General features: G+C 36.1%; 2 protein-coding genes, 2 long non-coding RNA genes and 1 other non-coding gene across 11 annotated transcripts in view; 1 reads left to right on the top strand and 4 right to left on the bottom strand.

The window, feature by feature from the left end:
• Positions 1 to 1,480, bottom strand: part of ccdc142 (coiled-coil domain containing 142) — an 18,068-nt gene extending 16,588 nt beyond the window's left edge. Inside the window, exons 1-3 of one of the 2 annotated variants that reach the window (XM_692665.10) lie at positions 1,163 to 1,480; positions 990 to 1,041; positions 779 to 884 (exon numbers count right to left, since the gene is read on the bottom strand). In XM_692665.10, the coding sequence (XP_697757.4) occupies positions 779 to 854 (76 nt within the window). In that variant the 5' untranslated portion in view covers positions 855 to 884; positions 990 to 1,041; positions 1,163 to 1,480. The remainder of the gene's footprint in view (positions 1 to 778; positions 885 to 989; positions 1,042 to 1,162) is intronic. The other variant, XM_005157205.5, reaches the window with a different exon arrangement.
• Positions 1 to 18,688, top strand: part of LOC101882685 (uncharacterized) — a 396,146-nt gene that overhangs the window by 369,849 nt on the left and 7,609 nt on the right. The window lies entirely within an intron of this gene.
• On the bottom strand, positions 2,617 to 7,092 carry slbp (stem-loop histone mRNA binding protein). 4 transcript variants are annotated; one of them, NM_001256193.1, is made up of 8 exons: positions 6,949 to 7,092; positions 5,939 to 6,058; positions 5,629 to 5,733; positions 5,426 to 5,488; positions 4,387 to 4,536; positions 4,120 to 4,269; positions 3,194 to 3,305; positions 2,617 to 3,097 (listed from the first exon to the last, which is right to left on the bottom strand). In NM_001256193.1, exons 1-8 carry the CDS (start codon positions 7,002 to 7,004, stop codon positions 3,038 to 3,040), a joined length of 816 nt encoding a protein of 271 aa, NP_001243122.1. In that variant the 5' UTR covers positions 7,005 to 7,092; the 3' UTR covers positions 2,617 to 3,037. The 4 variants fall into 4 exon arrangements, with proteins under 4 accessions (NP_001243122.1, NP_001243123.1, XP_073777426.1 ...); XM_073921325.1 differs by having other exon boundaries at positions 2,623 to 3,097; positions 4,387 to 4,524; positions 5,422 to 5,488; positions 6,949 to 7,057; NM_001256194.1 differs by lacking the exon at positions 5,629 to 5,733.
• On the bottom strand, positions 10,667 to 12,146 carry si:dkey-102m7.3. 3 transcript variants are annotated; one of them, NR_170152.1, is made up of 5 exons: positions 12,088 to 12,146; positions 11,743 to 11,800; positions 11,397 to 11,450; positions 11,042 to 11,101; positions 10,667 to 10,815 (listed from the first exon to the last, which is right to left on the bottom strand). It is a non-coding gene; the product is annotated as a si:dkey-102m7.3 (long non-coding RNA). The 3 variants fall into 3 exon arrangements; NR_170153.1 differs by having other exon boundaries at positions 11,747 to 11,800; NR_170151.1 differs by lacking the exon at positions 12,088 to 12,146 and adding an exon at positions 11,891 to 12,067.
• Positions 11,516 to 11,713, bottom strand: LOC137487655 (small nucleolar RNA SNORA74). Its single transcript, XR_011006305.1, has one exon. It is a non-coding gene; the product is annotated as a small nucleolar RNA SNORA74 (small nucleolar RNA).

Raw genomic sequence — 18,688 nt, 5'->3', positions numbered from 1 at the left:
AAACCTCACTCCTCTGACCTCTAAAGGGTGCTCTAGCGACAGACGCTAGAGGCCATGGTCTTTAGCCTCCTTGGTAGAGCGCCCGACTCCCATGCGGAAGGTCGCCGGTTCGATCCCAGCTCAGAACGGGTTGGGTGGCGTAAGACCGACGAGGTTACATTGATGCCGTGACCCGGATGGGAGTGAGGTTTAGGGGGGTGAGTGTAACGGAGGCCAGCTAGTGTGTGCTGTGCAGGTAAAACCTCACTCCTCTGACCTCTAAAGGGTGCTCTAGCGACAGACGCTAGAGGCCATGGTCTTTAGCCTCCTTGGTAGAGCGCCCGACTCCCATGCGGAAGATCGCTGGTTCGAAACCAGCTCGGAGCGGGTTGGATGGTGTAGGACCAGCGGGGTTACACAAACATAGGAAGAACATGCAAACTCCACACAGAAACGTCAAGTGACCCAGCCAAGGCTTGAACCAGCGACCTTCTTGCTGTGAGGTGACAGCACTACCCACTGCGCCACTGTGTCATCGTAGCTTGATTTAATGAAAAATTAAAAAATATTTTTACATCCAGAAAATGCTTCTTGACATATGATTTTTTAAATATATTTTGACTAAAAAAAGAAGACAAAAACTACATGAGAAAAGCTTTTTGCAGTGTATCCAAAGAATACATAGAAATTGATTCTGGCAAGGTACAAACAACCTTGAGAGGAATTAGTGACACTGTGCCAGTATCCTGAATTAAAGACAATAAGACACAGGATCGAGATTAAAAGGTGAAGGTGGAACCTGGCACGGCTTGTGTGTGTGACTCGGTTTTGCTGTCAGTCTGTCCATCCTGAGAACTGCCTGAAGAGTGAGCCATCTTCTCCACCTCTAGCAAATAACATCTCTTCTAGAGACACAAAAAAACCTTAAAATTTGCGCAATAAAAAAAAATCCTCTGCACAGAAATACGTTGTTTGGTTTAAAATGACAGTAGCTAAATCGAAATGTTTACCTGTTCATATTAAAGGAAACTGTGGATGTTTCATCTCAAGTACGCGTCTAGTCTTTTAAAAAAGAGACACATTATTAACAGAAGAATGTTTTAAAGTAGCATTGAAACATGTATCTATTATTCAAATACAAATAGCATAATAAATGACAACATGACCCCAATTTAATACTTACCTATGACCGAAACCACACGAAAACCGTCCAGGTGGAGATTTAATCCAGTGTTTCAGTTTAAAGTTCATCACTGTGTCTATATGCTCCATCATTACACCAATGCTAACAGGCTAACTGTTGTTGACAATCTAGTGCTCGTAAATATCACGCTAATAATAACACGACGCATCCGTACGCATGATAACCCTTCAGTTCAGTCCCTATTATTGGAAGACGCCTATTTTGAGGGGTAACGTTGTGTTGGTGGCAACAGGTTAGTTAATCCTGGGTTAAGCACATCCACCAGAATTAGCATAGCATGAGAAGAAAGGAGCCAATGAGAGGAAAGAGCTCCGAGTCCCGGCTGTGTTTCAATCCTTTAGTGCGCTCTCTACTTAGACAGAAATTGCGTTTTTACCACTGTAAAGTTAAAACACATTTCGGAATGAATTCTCATGAAAGAAATAGTTTTTTTTTTTTAAGATTGATAATTATGACAATCTAATACAAAGTAACTTAAATACAAATCTGTTGTTGCTATTTTGAAATAACCATTGGATTAAAAATCTCATTTTAATTTAAGGAAATGTATCATTAAAATGTTGCTTACGATACATTACTGTATATCGAATGAGTGGTCTGTAAATTAAACTGAAGCATTTAAGAACGCCAAAATTATATTTTCTCTTTAGTATTATTGACAATTTGTTTGTTGGAAATCTTGAAACAAAAAAATCATTTCGGATTTTTTAATTAAAGAGAATGTTACTTGATAAAAATAATACATGACAAAAATAATACTTCTGCTATTTTTAGCACTTCATTTTATATACTAACATTTTTTATATATTATTTTATATATGTAGCTTGGTTGCACATGTGTTACTGTCTTAAGAAAAGACTCTCTAAAACTGACATGCAAATACCAGCTCATCTGCATCATTTAAAGGAAAACAGTCTTAAGTCACAAATTTGTGTAACATTACAGATCTACACATTTCCTATCAAAATATGTTGTTGTGGTTCCACATTTGACATGGTAGTTTACATCATGTTTTAACTATTCGTTATTAAAATAATTTGAATAGAATCCTACAGGTCGCTGTAGTCAGTGTTGAGGAATGTTACTTTAGAAAGTAATGCATTAGAATAGAGTTACTCCCAACTTTCTTTTGTGCTCCTGCAGTCTCATTGAGGGCATGATTCAAAGGGACTCCATTGATTTAAATTCAGCAATTTATTTTTTAAAAGCAAATAAACTAAACTAAAATGTAACTCGCATTACATTTAAAAAGTAACTCAGATATTCTTAAAATAATGCACTACTTTACTCGTTAATTAGAAATCTTGCGTAACTCGCAATACTTGTAATGCATTACGCCTAACACTGGCTGCAATGAGAGGGATTTTGCATCATCTAAGAGATCCAGAGAAAGCAAATAAAAATAAATGAAGAGTGAAATGAACAACAACAACCATTATTTGGTCATTCCAATTTAATATTTATTTTCAAAAGGTTTTTAATTAAAAAAAAAGAAATGAACTAAAAGAACATTTAAAATCACAAACTACAAAATATGATATTTGCTGTAATCAGAGATTCAACAAATTGATAAATACAAGAGAATGTTTACCAAGCACTAAACAGATTTCCACAATAAAAATTAAACAATTCCAAAAATTTACACATTTACATTTTCTTCCAAAGACCCGAAAAAGAAAAGTGGAGAACGGTGAATTCAGTGATGATGACAAAACCTTCTCTTTAAGAAGCTGTCAAAACCTGTCATCACAAAAACATCAGAACCTGTTGGAAACAATGATGCTCAAAACAAACAGTGCATTAAAACAGTTCAGCTGCTCAGTAATACTCTCATAGACACTCAGTGTAGCTGCTCAAGACATGTCGGAATCCTCAATTTTCATCATCTTTTTCGGTGTTTCCATGAACGCGTCCTGTAACACATGATATAAGAATGTTAACAACTGTAATGTCCAAAAATACCAGTTTAAAACCATGGTTGGATAAATAATGTCTGCCAAAAACATCACCTCTTGTAAAGACTGTGCTGCTCCATTGCTTGATGAGCATTGGGATTCAGTATTCTCTGTCGTTTCCACATCCAACTCAAAGTCCATAATTTCACCAAGGTCGATCTCCTCTCTGTTACAAACAAAGGAGTTAAAGAAACAGAAAAAAAACTGTAGCAATAAAAATTTTAAAAAGTGTTAACACTGTGCTGATGTGTAAATGTTTTTCTTAATTGGGACCTATTATGTAAAAATCACTTTTATATGTGGTTTAAACACAGTGGTGTGAATATAGCCAGCCTCTAATGGTAAAAATGTATTAATTCTTTTTTTAGAAATCACAAGTCTGCAAAAACACTTTGATGGACATTCTCGCTTAGTAAACGCCATCAGAAGGGGGAAGTCTTGCCCATTAGAGAAGATCTCTTCCTCATAAGCGTATTCAGCCCTGAGTGAAAAGCAGCCTTTTGTCATTAGTGTTTTGAATCTGCTGCTGGTGCTTATAGCTCCGCCCTCTTTTGAATAGCACAATCTCATTTGAATTTAAAGCACAATTTGGATCAAAGCCTAAAAGGAGCAGTTTCAAAGGGTTATAAAAAATATCTGTGTTGTATTTCGAGTAGAAACTTCACTTACACACTTTAAAGCAGGGGTGGGGAAACTCGGTCCTGGAGGGCTGGTGTCCTGCACAGTTTAGCTCCAACTCTAATCAAACACACCTGCTTATAGATTTCTAGTGATCATGAAGACACTGATTGGCACGTTCAGGTGTTTTTGATTAGAATTGGAGCTAAACTATGCAGGACACTGGCCCCCCTGGACCGAGTTTGCCCACCCCTGTTCTAAGGACATTAGAGACTTATTTAACATCCTGTAAAAAGCGACATAATAGGTCCCATTTAAGCCTATTTTATTAGCTTTTTTGTGTTTTTGGAAATAAAGCTTACATTTGCTGAAAGTCGCTTCCCTCTTCTGCAGGAGGGTCCCATGCATGAAGTTTGACCCGCCACAATTTAATCTGCTGGTCCCAGGAGCGTCTGCTGTACTTCTTGAACTTGTTTGGAGTCTTTGGATGAACACCTGGTTGTCTCAAATGCCTGAAAGAGGAGTTATATTTTAAGGTTCTGATGCTGTACAAAAAATAATTGCAGAAAAAAGATCTGGGTAGCATGACACATTCGTTAAAAAAAAAAAAAAAGCATGGTTTAACTCACTTTGGAACTTCTTTAATGTATCTGTCGTACGCAAGAGTATTTTTCCCGTAATTTATCTGCTTCTGTCTTCTGATGAGGGTGGTCTCATCGGTCTCGATGTCACCTTTAGCAGGCGACTCTTTCGAATCCCTAGAGTCTCTGGAGTCTGAACTGGGAGAACAAGAAAAGCTTGATTACAACTCAAGTCAAAATTGCTGTAAAACTTACTTCTAGATTGAACTTTTATTTGCTATTATACGCTTAAACAGGTAGACCCACCCCAAATTCACACATTGGGTTGTCCAAATTGAGGTGAACAAAATGCTCAAACAATAAGAATAGTGTTTTGATAGCACCACATTTATTACAATTGTTATTACTTGTATATTATGCTGGGACAGTAGTAGTGTTCATTTAATCATGTTTTCTAAGCCTGTGTCCCTTGTCTGATGTATTATATCTTAAAAGCATTTAGTGTTTTTGTTTTCTCAACTAGCCCTACATTAAATTAACATCTTTCCAACTATCCCTGAAGCATCATGTCTAGAACAGTTTTCTGTGCGACTTCACACAGCAACAGCAACGCATGCAGCATGACATCAATAGCATCTCTGAAGCAAAAATGGTTAAAAGCAGGCAAAGTCCTGGATCGGTTTCTTTGCTCTTCTTTTATTTTTATTTATTATAGAAGTATCGGATCGGTTTTCGTTAATCGCCAGATACTTAAAATTAAGTAACTCAAAAAACCTGATCGGGCCATCGCTACTGATTTATAATAAATGAACACTAGTCACACATTGAAAACTAATAAAAATGTTTCTTCCAAAGATAAAACTTTAAACTCAGTAAGTTATTTATTTTTGGATTAGAATCCTTTCAATGAAATATATTGTAACGTTTTTAAATTGATTTCACAGTTAGTGCTGGGGTCTCAGATTTAAAGGGAAAAGTTTGTTAGCTAATATTTTGCAGAAACAAACAAAAAAATGGTTTGACGTGGACAAATAAGAGCACCTTTTAGGGGAATAAGTCTAAATGCGACCCTGATTAAAACACAAACCTTCCAGATGAGATTTTTCTGTCTCTTTGAGGGAAATCACTCGCAAGAATCCTCCTTCTGTAACTGAAAAATAATAAATAAAATGAAGGATTTATCAGTGCCATGTACACCTGTATATTTGCAACATAAAATACTGTAATTGTTGTTAATGTAAAATTTACTTTGGCAAGAATTTTTTTTTTAATTCAAGAGAGGCAACTGACCGATGAAAATCACGCCGGACATTTGTGCGCATTTCCTGTTCCTCCACCTCATCGCCCCAGTTTTTTATTCTGGACACTGGTCCTTCACTCTCTGGGGTTGTAAAACTGCACAAAAAAAGACACAATTGTTCAGTAATAAGAAAATAAACCGACTATCATTTGTATCTCAGTTTAAAATGTAATGAAATTCATCAAAGAGGTCAGATTTGATGCATCTAATAAATCAAAATGTCAACCACAACCTAACAAAACTACTCCAGTTGACTCTCTTGAGAAATTGGTATGTTGTAAAGTCAATGCAAAATGTTACCTTTCTGATCTCTTCGAACATCTTTGATCTTTGCCTGGCTCTTCATCAGCATGAGACTTCCTCAGAATACCATCTGCTCCACGTTTCCTACACTGTGACCACCTTGAAGCTCCTTTGTTCCTTTAACACAAAATATATATACATTTGAAAAAAAAAAAGTGAAAAAGTGAATGTTGCACATAACATGAACACGAAATGCTAAAGCAATAAACACATGGATATAATTAATAAACATTTGGTGGAGATACAACTATTTAAAAATCTAGAATCGCAGAGTTACAAAAAAAATTTATCACAGAACTGATAAAATGCACATTTAAAGTTGTTTATACAGAGCTTAGCAAAGCATATTACGAATCAAAATTTGGGTTAATACATTTTCAGTAAGAAATGCAATTTACAACACAAGTCATCATCACTTGTTAATATTCCAAATATGCTTATGTATAATTACAAACAAATCTACTTCGTTACACACTTAACGTTAAAGGAGATGGCGACGGAAAACCGCGACTTCCTAATAACTAACAGTTAACGTACACAATGAGCTAAATCACTACTCGAAGAAACCTTTGTTTCCATGGCGCCACAAAATAACCTGCAGTCAACACACAACTCACTGCAAATAATAAAAACAACAACTTTTAGTAAAACTAAAATAAGTAATGCTGATTTAGGGAATCCAGAGGTAATGCTCGTATGGCGCCAACTCTCATTTACACTCTGAACACAACACAGAAGACTGGCGGGAGATCTTCACACCTCATTCATTATCTGCATAAAAGAGTCGAGATTTTGCAAGAACTAATGACCTAAAATAGTAGAAGAAGTTACAAATGAAAGTAAAAAGAATGTTTTATAGTCCAAAAACAGACAAAATAGTGAAGTACAGCAGGAACACAATACTTTGTTGTCTTGCTATGCTAGCAAACATCGGAGCCACAAAGCCAAAAAACACGAAAAGACAAAAACAACTGCACACACCACTAAATATAGTTTAAAATTCTTACCTGTCTTCACTAGATTTGTAATCGTTTTCGTATTTGTATTTTTGTTGTTCAGACATTGCTTCGAGAGGGTGTAAAATTGAACCTGCACGTACGATCAGCTGCCGGGTTTGGATTAAACCGCGCCAATGTCCTGCAGTGTACGTCAACATCGATGTCACATGACACTTAAGGGGCGGTGTTAGTGACGTATCTCACAACTTGATCCACCCACATACGCCGATCCACAAATCATGTGTACCCGTTCGTTAAAATCTGCAAAGACCTTAGAATCAGGTGATTCTAAGCTCTTTGAGGTCGGTCTATGGTTTATAGATCACATGTCGAGTTTAGCGCGTAACTTCTTTTTCCGTTTTAGAACGCCGTGGCGGGAATACAAACAGACGAAAGACCTGGGTCCACAAAAATAATTTTTTCATGTATTAAGAAATAAAGAGAAAAAGTAAGTCATGTAAGGAAGCCCCAAGAGGCCATGGATTAAAATATTTTTTCTCTCTTGTTTTTTCGTGATGACTTAATTATCTCGTGATCTCGACATAAAACGTTATGACAAACATGTCGTAATCACGTTTTTTTTGTTTGCTTTTATATATTTATTATTATTATTATTATTATTATTATTATTACTATTATTATCTGACCAATGTCTGACCAGTGAGTCTGCACCGGCCTTGTGATCAGGGAGAAAATAGCCTAACTGCTCGGGCTCACAATAATTTAGTCGTGGTCACGACAAAACAAGAGAGAAAAATATTAATGCATAGCCTTTTAATACTTCCGAGGTAATTTCCCGTCGTCGATGTGTTTCGGTTTAATGTGGCAAAAACACCAGTAATTTTTCTTTCTTTCAAACAAGAAAAATACCATTACCGTTTGTTTAAACCTTAATTCCCTTCGGATTTTAAGAAAAATGAATCACCTTAAAGGGACAGTTCAACCAGTCACGTTGTGTGATGTATGTGCTAATTTTAGGAACTTAATAAATGTTATACAACCTGTAAGTGCAACATATTCAAAAATAACAGGGGCTACTGAATACATCAGTGAAACGTTTTTTTCCCATTTAACGTGACTCGCCATTTAATTGCTCAAACTCGATTCGAGTTTTTTCAGTTAAACATAAAAGAAAACATTTGAGAAAATGCTGGTTGCCGCGACCCATTGACTCCCATTTTTTCTACAATTGAAGTCAATGCATCCCAGCAACCAGCATTCTTCAGAAGAGAGAAATTCAAAGGACTCAAACACACGCACACAAGGAAGAAGGAGCTCATTTTCACATTTGAGTGAACCAGCTTTTTAAAATGGACCCTATAAACCTATATGTCAATACAAATAAATGTGAATATTAGATCATTATTTGAGTGCATTAAGATAAGCAACGCATTATTCCTTAAAACTTTTAAACTCATACAAAACCAATTATTCTGTCAGTTTACTCATCCTTTATTTGGAATTTATCAGGATAACAGGATTTATCAATATAATTCAAGACTCTTGTGTAAATAAAACTTTATCTTAATTATTTATTTATCATCCATCATCTCCCATTCATGGTTTACTTTCCAACTATTATGCGTTACACACTCCTATCCAGTAGGAGGCAGAAATGTACCATTTAAAAAAAAACACGGAGACCCACTGAACTAAAGGTCTTACAGCTACAGCAATATACACTGCACATAATACACTTCAAGTTTAAAAAGTACAACCAAACACACTTTACTATGAGGTGGACTAAAAAAGATTGCAGGACTTATAACATGGATGTTTCTAGTCTTTTACCAGAACTGGGGAACAGGACAACGTTAACAACTGTCTTTTTTATTTTGCCATATGAGTGCCAGTCATTTATTTATTGACTTTTAGTCCTGATTGTGAAAAACCCAGACATGCACATAATATTCAAATAAAAAAAAATCAATTCATTGACTTTTAGTCCTGATTGTGAAAAACACAGACATGCACATAATATTCAAATAAAAAAAAAATCAAATAGTCTGAATATTTAATAGCATAAATACCAAAATTTTTGGGGGATTTTTCAGTAGGTTAGAGACCAAGAAAAGTAAAAATATGAATGTGAAAAATAAATTAATATGTAGATACATATATGAAACAAAATAAATGTAGACATTGTGTACAAAAAATTAGCTTTTTACATGTTGAATATTATTCTTATATTTGGAATGCTTGGCATTAGATGACAGACGCAAATATCTAGCTTTTAATTTTGAAAAATTACTGCTTATACCGATGCTTAATGTTGCAGTACACACTTAACCCACTTTTCTAGTTATGGTACAGTGCTGCTTGAAATTTTTTTAATGTTGCTAAAAGCTGCACAGTATTGTGACCTCATTGCTACAGTTTTAACAGGTCTCAAAAGTCACAGCTCTGCAGTTTAGCTCCAACCACCTCCAACTCGCACCTGCTTAATAGCCACTAGTAGTCATGAACACCTCAATTAGTTAGATCAACTGCGTTTGATTAGGTTAAAGGCAAAACTGTGCAGAGCTGCAAACCTCCAGGAAATCAAGATTTATTGATTTTATTTTTTGACACTCACTTTACAATAGATCACTCTTGTAATTGTCTTAACTCTAAGAAGTCAAACTAGGGGACCAGTGGCATAGTTATTTATTGCTTAGACCAGGGGTGTCAAACTCAGCTCCTGGAGGACCTGCACACGGTTATTCAAACGCTGCTTCTACACACTTGCATGTAGGTTTCAAACAATGCTAAAGAACTGTTTGATCAGGTGTTTTAGCATTGGAACTAAACTGTGCAGAGCTTCAGCCCTACAGGAACCAAGTTTGACACCTGTGGCTTAGACCATAGGTCTTTAAGGGCCTACTCACACTATGCCATCCGTACCGTGCTCAGGCCCGTTTCCCGGATCGTTTGAAAAGTGAGTGCGCTGAATCGGGCTCAAGCACGGTTTACTTGGCCAGCCCTGGCCCGGTTGGAAGAGGTGTGCCTAAGCACGGTTCACTTGGGCTTTGGCACGGTACGCTTGTGTGCGAGTGCAAAATGCGCCAAAGCCTGAAACTGTTAGCGAGACGTGACTTTTAACTCAACTGCTGGAAGGCCATAGCTCTACAGTTTTTTGCACAAACCCCAAGACACAGCTGATCAAACAAATTTAGGAGATTCAATTGGTGTCAAGTAGCTTTGAACACACTGATTAGTTGGATCAGACATATTGATTAGGGTTTGAGCATAACTGAGCTGCAACTCTCCAGTAATTGAGTTTGAGACCTATGGCTTAGACCAGGGGTATCTAAACTCTTTCCTGGAGGGCAGTGTCCTGCAGTTTAGCTCCAACTTCCTTTGACACACACACCTGCCTGAAAGTTTCTAGAACACCCAAAAAGAGCTTAATTAGTTGGTTTAGGTGTTTAATTGGGGTTCGAAATATGCAGGACACTGGCCCTCTAGGACAGAGTCCAGACACTCCTGGCTTAGATAGTTTACCCAACTGAAAATTCAGTTGACACCTTTATTATTTTAGTGTAAGATATAATAATAATAAATAAAATAACACCAGGTCAATAGTGTAAAGTCAAAAAAGACTAGTCCAAGCAGTTGACAATTTAAAATATTCTTTCAGTAACCTGTATAAGACTATTCTATTTCTAAATGGAAAACCAGCCATAATTGATTGCATTACACATTGATAATTCTTAATATTCAGCATGAAACCACTTCACAAAAGGGAGCAGGTCTTTATATTCATTTACTAAAAATTAAACAAGAACATTCATATTCCATTCAGATAAGTTGACACCACAGTCGAAGTTTCGCTTGTTACATTCACATTGAACCGTTTGAGAATCGTCATTCTGGCTGATCTTCAACACTTTTTTCCTACAACCACAGGAAAAAAAAAAAAAAAAAAGTCAAACACAGATCTCAACATTAAATACTAAATAATGAAATGTAGCAGGCTTCTTTGTCAGATTTTTGAAGAAAATTGCAACAAAAATCAGTGCCAACCCTGCATTTGATATTCCAAGATTAAAAAGACATCACAACAGAGAAAGGCTTCTGCTATGATGGTATCATCTTGGATCACAATGACTGAAAAAGTTACCTGCGCTAGGATTTTTACAGGGATTTCACCTCTTCTTACAGTACAGTCAACACCCTCTTCCTATAGAAAAAGCCACTTTAAAAACAAAATCAACATTGATAGCCACAAGGTAAATGTGTTGTTTTCCTACTTTTGAATCAGATCTGCATTTACTACAGCCAATGCACTACACCATTTTTATTACTAGGAGCTGTATTGCCTACTATTAGTACACACATAACACTAACTTAAAGCAGGTCAACATGGCTCTTCCTGTAGTAAATGCACACCCTGACCTGATGGAATGATTTTATTTTTAACCACTTAAGACAAAGAAAGTTGACAGTTTTTGATTTCTGGATTGAGAAACACTTACCTCTCAATTCACTAGACCACTAGATTGAGGTACTCTAGATGAGTCTTGTGCAACCTGGAAAAACAATCTTCATCAGGAACATGGAAACAAATATGCAGCACCAGTAGCCAATTGACTTGAGTGTTTGCCTCCAGACTAGGCCTGCCTCATTTTGTGAGTACAGGCCACTCTCAGAAGACATGGCATAACCAGCACCACACAGCAGGATTCACTAAAACAGCCAAACCTGATGGAGCACAAATGGCAGTGCCTTTCTCTTCCAGCAGAGTAACACTAGCTCAGGCATGGTCTGGCCTGCACAGCTGACTACCGCTGGGCTTTAATACACAAGAAAAAAATAACATACTTGCATTACAGCAGCCAAAGGGTCTTCATCAGGTTATAAACACAAACCAGTCAGCCACCTAAAATGGGGAAAAAATATCAAACTGCCTTTAAAAATAGCATTTTTAAATAAAGTTCACTATACAGTTATCAAGCAAAAATTAATATACATTTAGGGCATGTTCCTGTTTAAATAATCAAGTCTTCAAAGAACCAGCCACGTTACTCAGAAGAAAACCACGTGTCGAATGCAACATGCACACATTTGACCCACAGGATTTACAAACAGCCCTCATCAATTTAACTACCTTTCAGAAGCTTATACGTCCCTACAGTGTGTGCGATAAATCAAAATGATAAACTTTACCTTCTTGTAACCTTTCGGTTTTCTTATGCTCATTTCTTCCACACATCGTCGAAGTAGGCATCGCGAAATGAGGGATCTTAGGAGGGGGCACTACGCTTTTATAGCTACAACTGCATACCATCGAAGAAGAGTGATCGTGGTGACATCATGTGGCCACATCCTATTTACGAGTGAACTGAAGGTGCGTTCGACTTCATGCAGCGCTGCGCAGATCGATCGAAATCTGTCTTAAAGCGGTGCATTCTGGTTAGAAATCTTGTCCGGATTGATGCTGCGCCGACGCCACGTGACTGTCACATGTGGCATCAAAGTACCGCGACAGCGCTCCGAGATCAGACGGCAAACTCAGACCATGCAGCTTCTGAAGAGCGACTGCAGGAGCTTTGATGACGACACCGATATTACACGATTGGCCAAGTTCACCACATGACAACAAACACGTGTATTTCGGGTTTATAATTGGACAAATTCCGATTCAAAAGTTTCAAAACAAACATTTCACTTTTCACACCCTCTCTATCCTGTACACATCTTGCTTATTAAAAGACTACAAATATTTTACTGCAGTATCATCTTTTGTTAAATAATCTGGTTATAAAGGTTAGCTTGTTTGCACAGGTTTATTTTTTAACTTTTTTATACAGACTATTTACTGCATTCATCTCTATGAACGATTTAAATGATATATTTTAGTGTATATTTTAGTGAATAACCTAAATATGAACTCAAATAAGTCTTACAGACTTGAAATAAAATAATCATCATCATTGATCCTGCCCCCCTAAAGCTCTCTTAACAAATTAAAGTAAAGAACTATTTTATTAAATAATTATAAAATGGCTTTATTATTATAATATAAATATATATTTTATTTTCTGTCTAGCAGTTTAAAGGCTACCTGCTCTTTCTGGGAAACTTCTACATCGCTCACTTATTTTACCTTTTGTTCTTTTCAACACAATCTTTTTGGATTAAAATGCTTTTTTGAAAATTCATTCATCATCCAAAATAATGTCATTTATTAAGACCTAATCAAAACACCTTGTTTTGCTTTTTACATGGGAAATTTTATATCTATAAATGTACATATATGCAAACCCTTTTTAGCATATTCAAACAAGAAGTATTAGCCTAAAGAGTGATGTTTAACTCCTAGAATTTATGCTTATTGCTTTGTATTTAATAGACCTGTTCGTTTTTATGTTTATATTAACCTCTCATTTCCTCTTATTTCTCTCATGCATTTGTTATATATTTTATTCATAATTCTCTCTTATTGTTTAAAAAGGAACTACAGTTTGAAGAGCCTGTATTCTGTTTTATTTGTAAATGTTTTGTTGTTATAAATAAAAATAACAAAAAAAATATGATGACGCCATGTGATCGGTCATCATAACTGCAGCAACTTTGAGTCCCGAAGTGTTCAGCTGTCCGTCTTGACGGCTCCGTTATCAACTCCGCCCCCGCCTGCGCTCGGCTAATCTCGTTGATCACCGGCTGCAGCTGAGCTTCATGTCGAACGCACCTTGATTCTTCTCGAAGATTTGTTCGAATCGACTCGAAAAGCAGTCCTGATAAGGTACTAGAACAGTAGTGTAATTTTAAAAATGTAAGAAAAGATGAAGTAATAATAATGGTAGATCTTATGATTGTATATTTATTATGAAAAAACTGACAAGTGACCTAATTTTCAAAAATCATGATTACAATAGACATAATATTACGTTAAAACAGGTATAATTTTCGTTTCATGTGGCTAAGTTATACTACTTGCTCATGTAAAAATTCAGGGTAACGAGAATGTAGATAAACAGCCAAAAACGTTTATTTTTAATCTTAAATATGTCAGATGCTGTTAAACACCGTTTAGAGTTATGAATGAGATGAGACAGCAGATGGCGCTGTACTATTGTATTTGATTGGGGTTGTTACTGACGGAATGGAAATGTGGACTGAAACATATGTGATCAAATTAACTTAAGTCAAATTTATTTCTGCAAAAAGTAAATAAATAATGTCCTAACAACCCCTCAGAATATATTTACATCCCAGCAACTTTCCAGAACAACTAACATTGTCTAGTCTACATGGTTGAGACTACACCCCATCTAAACTTTTATTTTCTTCTTTCTGTGCATTGCACATTGAAAGTGGGACATTTTTTTGCAGTTTCAATTGAAAGGGTACTGCATTGTCTTTTTGGTATTAAAAAATTAAAAGTATATATGGACAATTCTACTGAAATGTCAGTTTTCTGTTTCTAGACTTAACAGAAATTTTACACTTGAAAAACCCTTTATATTTTAAAAATGAAACAATGTGTTATTTGAACATTTGCACTTTGTCATCTTAAATGCTAAACAATTATTAAAACAATACTAGAATATAACTGGATTAAACACAGCTTAGTGAGTAGGCTATACATGATTGTAACATGTTTGATTCTTTGCAGCAGACATTTTGTGAAATCCATTTTTCATGAAAATTGTCAATGGTGTTACTTTTCTTATGGGTAACTCCACTGAAGGTCATTATGTTTCTCACTTGTAATTCATTGTGTCATTTGTGTTTTTACACATTAGGTTAACAAAATGTGTCACGATGTGTAATAATTTTAAAGATAATTTTACATGCTTTTATGTCTGTTACACTCAAGATTTAAGATTTAAAAGATTGCATTTTTACTCATTTAGAAATGTTTTTCAAATATTTTCTTTGTTATGGCAAATATATTATATATATATATATATATATATAGCGGAAAATAATCAATGTCATTAAAAACACTTTTGACAAAACAAATAACACATAATCTCCTTATTACTTGTGTTATCATTATTGTCTGTAATATGACTATGCACTAAAAAGATAAATAAATAATTTTTCATTAAAAAAACATAAGATTGGCCAAAAAAGTAGGTATCACCAGTGATGTTATATGACATTCAAACAAAAGTACAAAAATATAAAGAAAATCATTAAGCTGTCATTTGTGTGTTTTCATAAAGTCGCAAGGTGATTGATTAATGTGGACTAAGTTTAAAAATTTTAGAAAAATAATTTTTTGTCATTTTGCCATACCAAGAGAAGAAGTTTCTGTAGAATGACCCATATAGGGCTCTAAGGTTAACACTCTAAGGGTGATTTGATGGATGAAATTTATTCATACAGGCCTCTAGCCAGTGAAGGTCCGGGTGGTTCGAAAGACTCGCCCCTCACTGACAGAGGTCCAGAATTTGTACCATACATTAGTTCGTTCATCCTATTTTGATTGCATCATAAATTGTAAAAATAACTCATCGAAGAAGGCTTTAAGACCGAAAAGAAACTGAAGTAAGTGAAGTCATCTCATTACTGACCTACTGTGTTGTTGAATAGAGAAAACATTTTACAAGTAACTTTTATTCTAAATCTCGGACCTCATTCTTAAAAGGGAAAAAATGACCAATAAAAAGCTGTGAAGTTTGCTCTTCAGTGTTTGGACATTTAGCAGGGAAAATTAAACCACAATGAACTGAACTAAACTCTAAACTCTAAAAAACTGGGCTGAGACAGTTTTAATTTATTAGAACTTCTATGTTAAGCTGCTTTGACACAATCTATATTGTGAAAGTGCAATAGAAATAAAGATGAATTGAATTAAATTGATTTTGCCTAATGAATGACAATTTACTTTGCCTTAATAGGCTTTTTTTAATTCAAAGCCTTAATGATTACATTTTCCCGCCTAATGATATATGATGTGATACATTTGTGCTACATTTAAATGTTTTTTTTATATTTTTTATTCTAAATCTTTGGGAAATTTTTCTGGTGCATTAAAAAGTGTGATTATGATGACCTCTCAAGTATTTAAGCAGTATTTAAACCTCATAGTTAAATAGAAAATGAGGCGAATAACTTCAGAAAGGTCTACGTTTTGAGAAAAAGGGAACTGCCCCTTTCTCCAGTCTACAAACCTGTTGTAATAATCCTGATTGTTTATGATAATCAAAGGCAGTTTTCTAAGAATCCTTATACACTTAATGATATTATTACAATATGCAGTATACAACACAGTGCAGCATTTGCAATGCTGTATTGCACAATGTGGTTCACATGACTTAACCTTCCAAATTAGAGTAAGCCAGTTGACACCGTGAAGGTTGTCATAGTAATGTGACGTGCACCAGGAATTCACTTCAGTCACTTTTAGTGACACGTTGAGCAAAATAACATATTGGACATGCTTAACTTGAGCCTCACATCTGACGCCTGAAGGCCTATTATATTCCAGTTGTGACTAGATAGATGGATCAAACCAGCAACGCACAATGAATGGCATGAAGGTGCACGGATCTACAGACAACAGCCGTTTATTGCCTTCCCCAAGAGTTCTGGCGTCATTATGTCCTATAAAAGGATCTTTCCCACTGAGACCCCAAGGCCAGCATCTTCCCCCATCCCGTCTCCCACTGTTCCGCTGCGGATTCTTGACCATGCCTGAAGCATCACCATGGCAACGTTTACAAGTTGGGAGTGACTGTGTCAAGAGATGGGGATGAGAGTCTAGGGGCCTTTGAGTGCAACCGAGGGCCACAAAACAATGAGCTGTTAATGAGGACTGAAAGTAAGAGAGAGTTTCAGGACTTTCTGGTTCATTTGCCCTCCCTGACCTTCTCATTTTAATGTTGACCGATTGAGAACAATAGGGAATCAAATATGTGACTGTCACATCACCACCATCTTGGAACAAAAGTGAATGCTCTTTCTTTACTGTTGCATTGTCCTTCTTTATTATATGTTTTCATATTCAAATTGAACATTCAGAGAGGTTTAGTATGTAAACAAATATGGCACTGATCATGTGTTTGTTCTTGATGTCATACACCTGCTACGCTGCTGCTGCTCTGATTATTGGTGCAGAGCAAGTATTTAGACTTGCTACTGCTAGTATATTTAATAACACACTGCAAACAACATACATAAAACCCCCGTTGCAGATCTATACAAAGGTGGAACAGAGTGGGGGAAGGTATTTATAAATTTGCTGCAGATTGCTAATGCTAATTGCATTTAGGAATTCAAATGAAGAGCAGTAAGCGGTAAAGACTACATAGGATACAACTGTTTATACGCACATCAATAACATCATTTTTGTGACACTGTACAACAATAATTCATATTTTTCAGTACTGATGGTTGGGTTTAGGGTTGGGATAGATTTTTTTAAAATACAATTTATTGGGTAATTTAATAAATAACATAAATAATACTCAGTACAACTACTGTTTTACTGTGATGGTTAGTCTTAGGGTTCGGGTAGGGGTGGACGTGAAAAATACAATTAATAGGAAATTTAATAGATAATATAAACAATTTTCATCAATTTTTGGCAGTAACTGTATCTGATATCTCAACTGGTTGTTGAGGCAACAGTAATCTATCAACTGCACCATATATAGAAGTAGACTAGATAAGTGTTTATCAGCCCACAGTGTTTCAAGACAGAATTTTTGTTCAGAATTTTCACCCGCATAAGAAGAATTATTTTTGAATTGCAGTAGATTTATTAGTTTTTTCCCCAAGAACAAAAATTGGTCCAGACACAGTCAACTTTGTAGATTTTGATTCAAATATGCTATATAAAGACTATATAGATACACCTAAAGGGGACTTTAAAAGGGATTTTGGCTGCATGTTATGATTTTACAGTCTCTGGACAGAGGAAAAGTTGCTTCATGATGTAGCCCCTCTTTTAAGATTACACAAGCAACTTTTTAATCTGTCATCGTTTAAATGACTGTGTAAATCAATAGGGTAAATTACTTCAGTCCAGTGGCGTAACGCAAAATGCGGAGGCCCCCCTGCAGGGATCGCTGACGGGGCCCCCTGATGAAGAAGGGGGGATACGTCATACGCCAATTTGCATATCACTGACGTCATCACGTTTTACCGTTTCTGTTTGTTTAACAGCCTATGGTTAATAAAGGGGTATTTATAATTGCACTACACTTTATATATGCATGTTTATTTAACTAAATTTATTTCTGTTTGAATACAGCATGTCATTATAGATGTGTAGTGAATGTGCAGTAATCTCTCATATGTAATAAACTCAGACAAGTTCAGAAACTGTCACTAAAATATCTGTGATTGTGAACAAGAAAACAATAAACGGTCCAATTAAATTGTTAAAATAAAGTAGAAGTAGATTGATTTGACTGTACAAGGGAAATACCTTCACACTGCCTGTCCTAAATCATTTGTCGTCGATACGCAGAGGGGTGATCTGTTCTCGGGCTGCAGGTGGGAGAGGCTGCTGTACGAGGACTGACTGGGCCGCCTGACGGGGCTGTGAGGCGGGGGAGGGGGAGGGGCCGGCGGCATCACACGCAGCTCGTTGAGAAGAGTAGGGACGGTACAGTATGGACAAATGACAGTCTAAAAATCTCCAATAACACACAAAAAAGTCGCTAGATTTGTCGCTAGGGGGGTCTGAAAAGTCGCTAAATCTAGTGACAAAGTCGCTAAGTTGGCAACATTGGCGGCAAGCAATCAGAATGAAGTAGTCCACCGCTTGAGAGGTGTTCAGAGAACACAGACGTGTGAACTTTGGTTC

The sequence above is a fragment of the Danio rerio genome, chromosome 14 (assembly GCF_049306965.1).
Source record: "Danio rerio strain Tuebingen ecotype United States chromosome 14, GRCz12tu, whole genome shotgun sequence".
NCBI classification, from domain to species: Eukaryota; Metazoa; Chordata; class Actinopteri; order Cypriniformes; family Danionidae; genus Danio; species Danio rerio.
This window is presented reverse-complemented; position numbering and strand designations above follow the sequence as displayed.

What these genes read in the sequence shown, in the direction of transcription:
- slbp (NM_001256193.1), bottom strand. Translation starts at nt 7,004, where the DNA reads ATGTCTGAACAACAAAAATACAAATACGAAAACGATTACAAATCTAGT. An exon ending in GTCCGGCGTGATTTTCATCG is followed by an intron (nt 5,489 to 5,628) that starts GTCAGTTGCCTC and finishes ATTATTTTTCAG; the next exon opens with TTACAGAAGGAGGATTCTTG. An exon ending in CAGCACAGTCTTTACAAGAG is followed by an intron (nt 3,098 to 3,193) that starts GTGATGTTTTTG and finishes CATGTGTTACAG; the next exon opens with GACGCGTTCATGGAAACACC.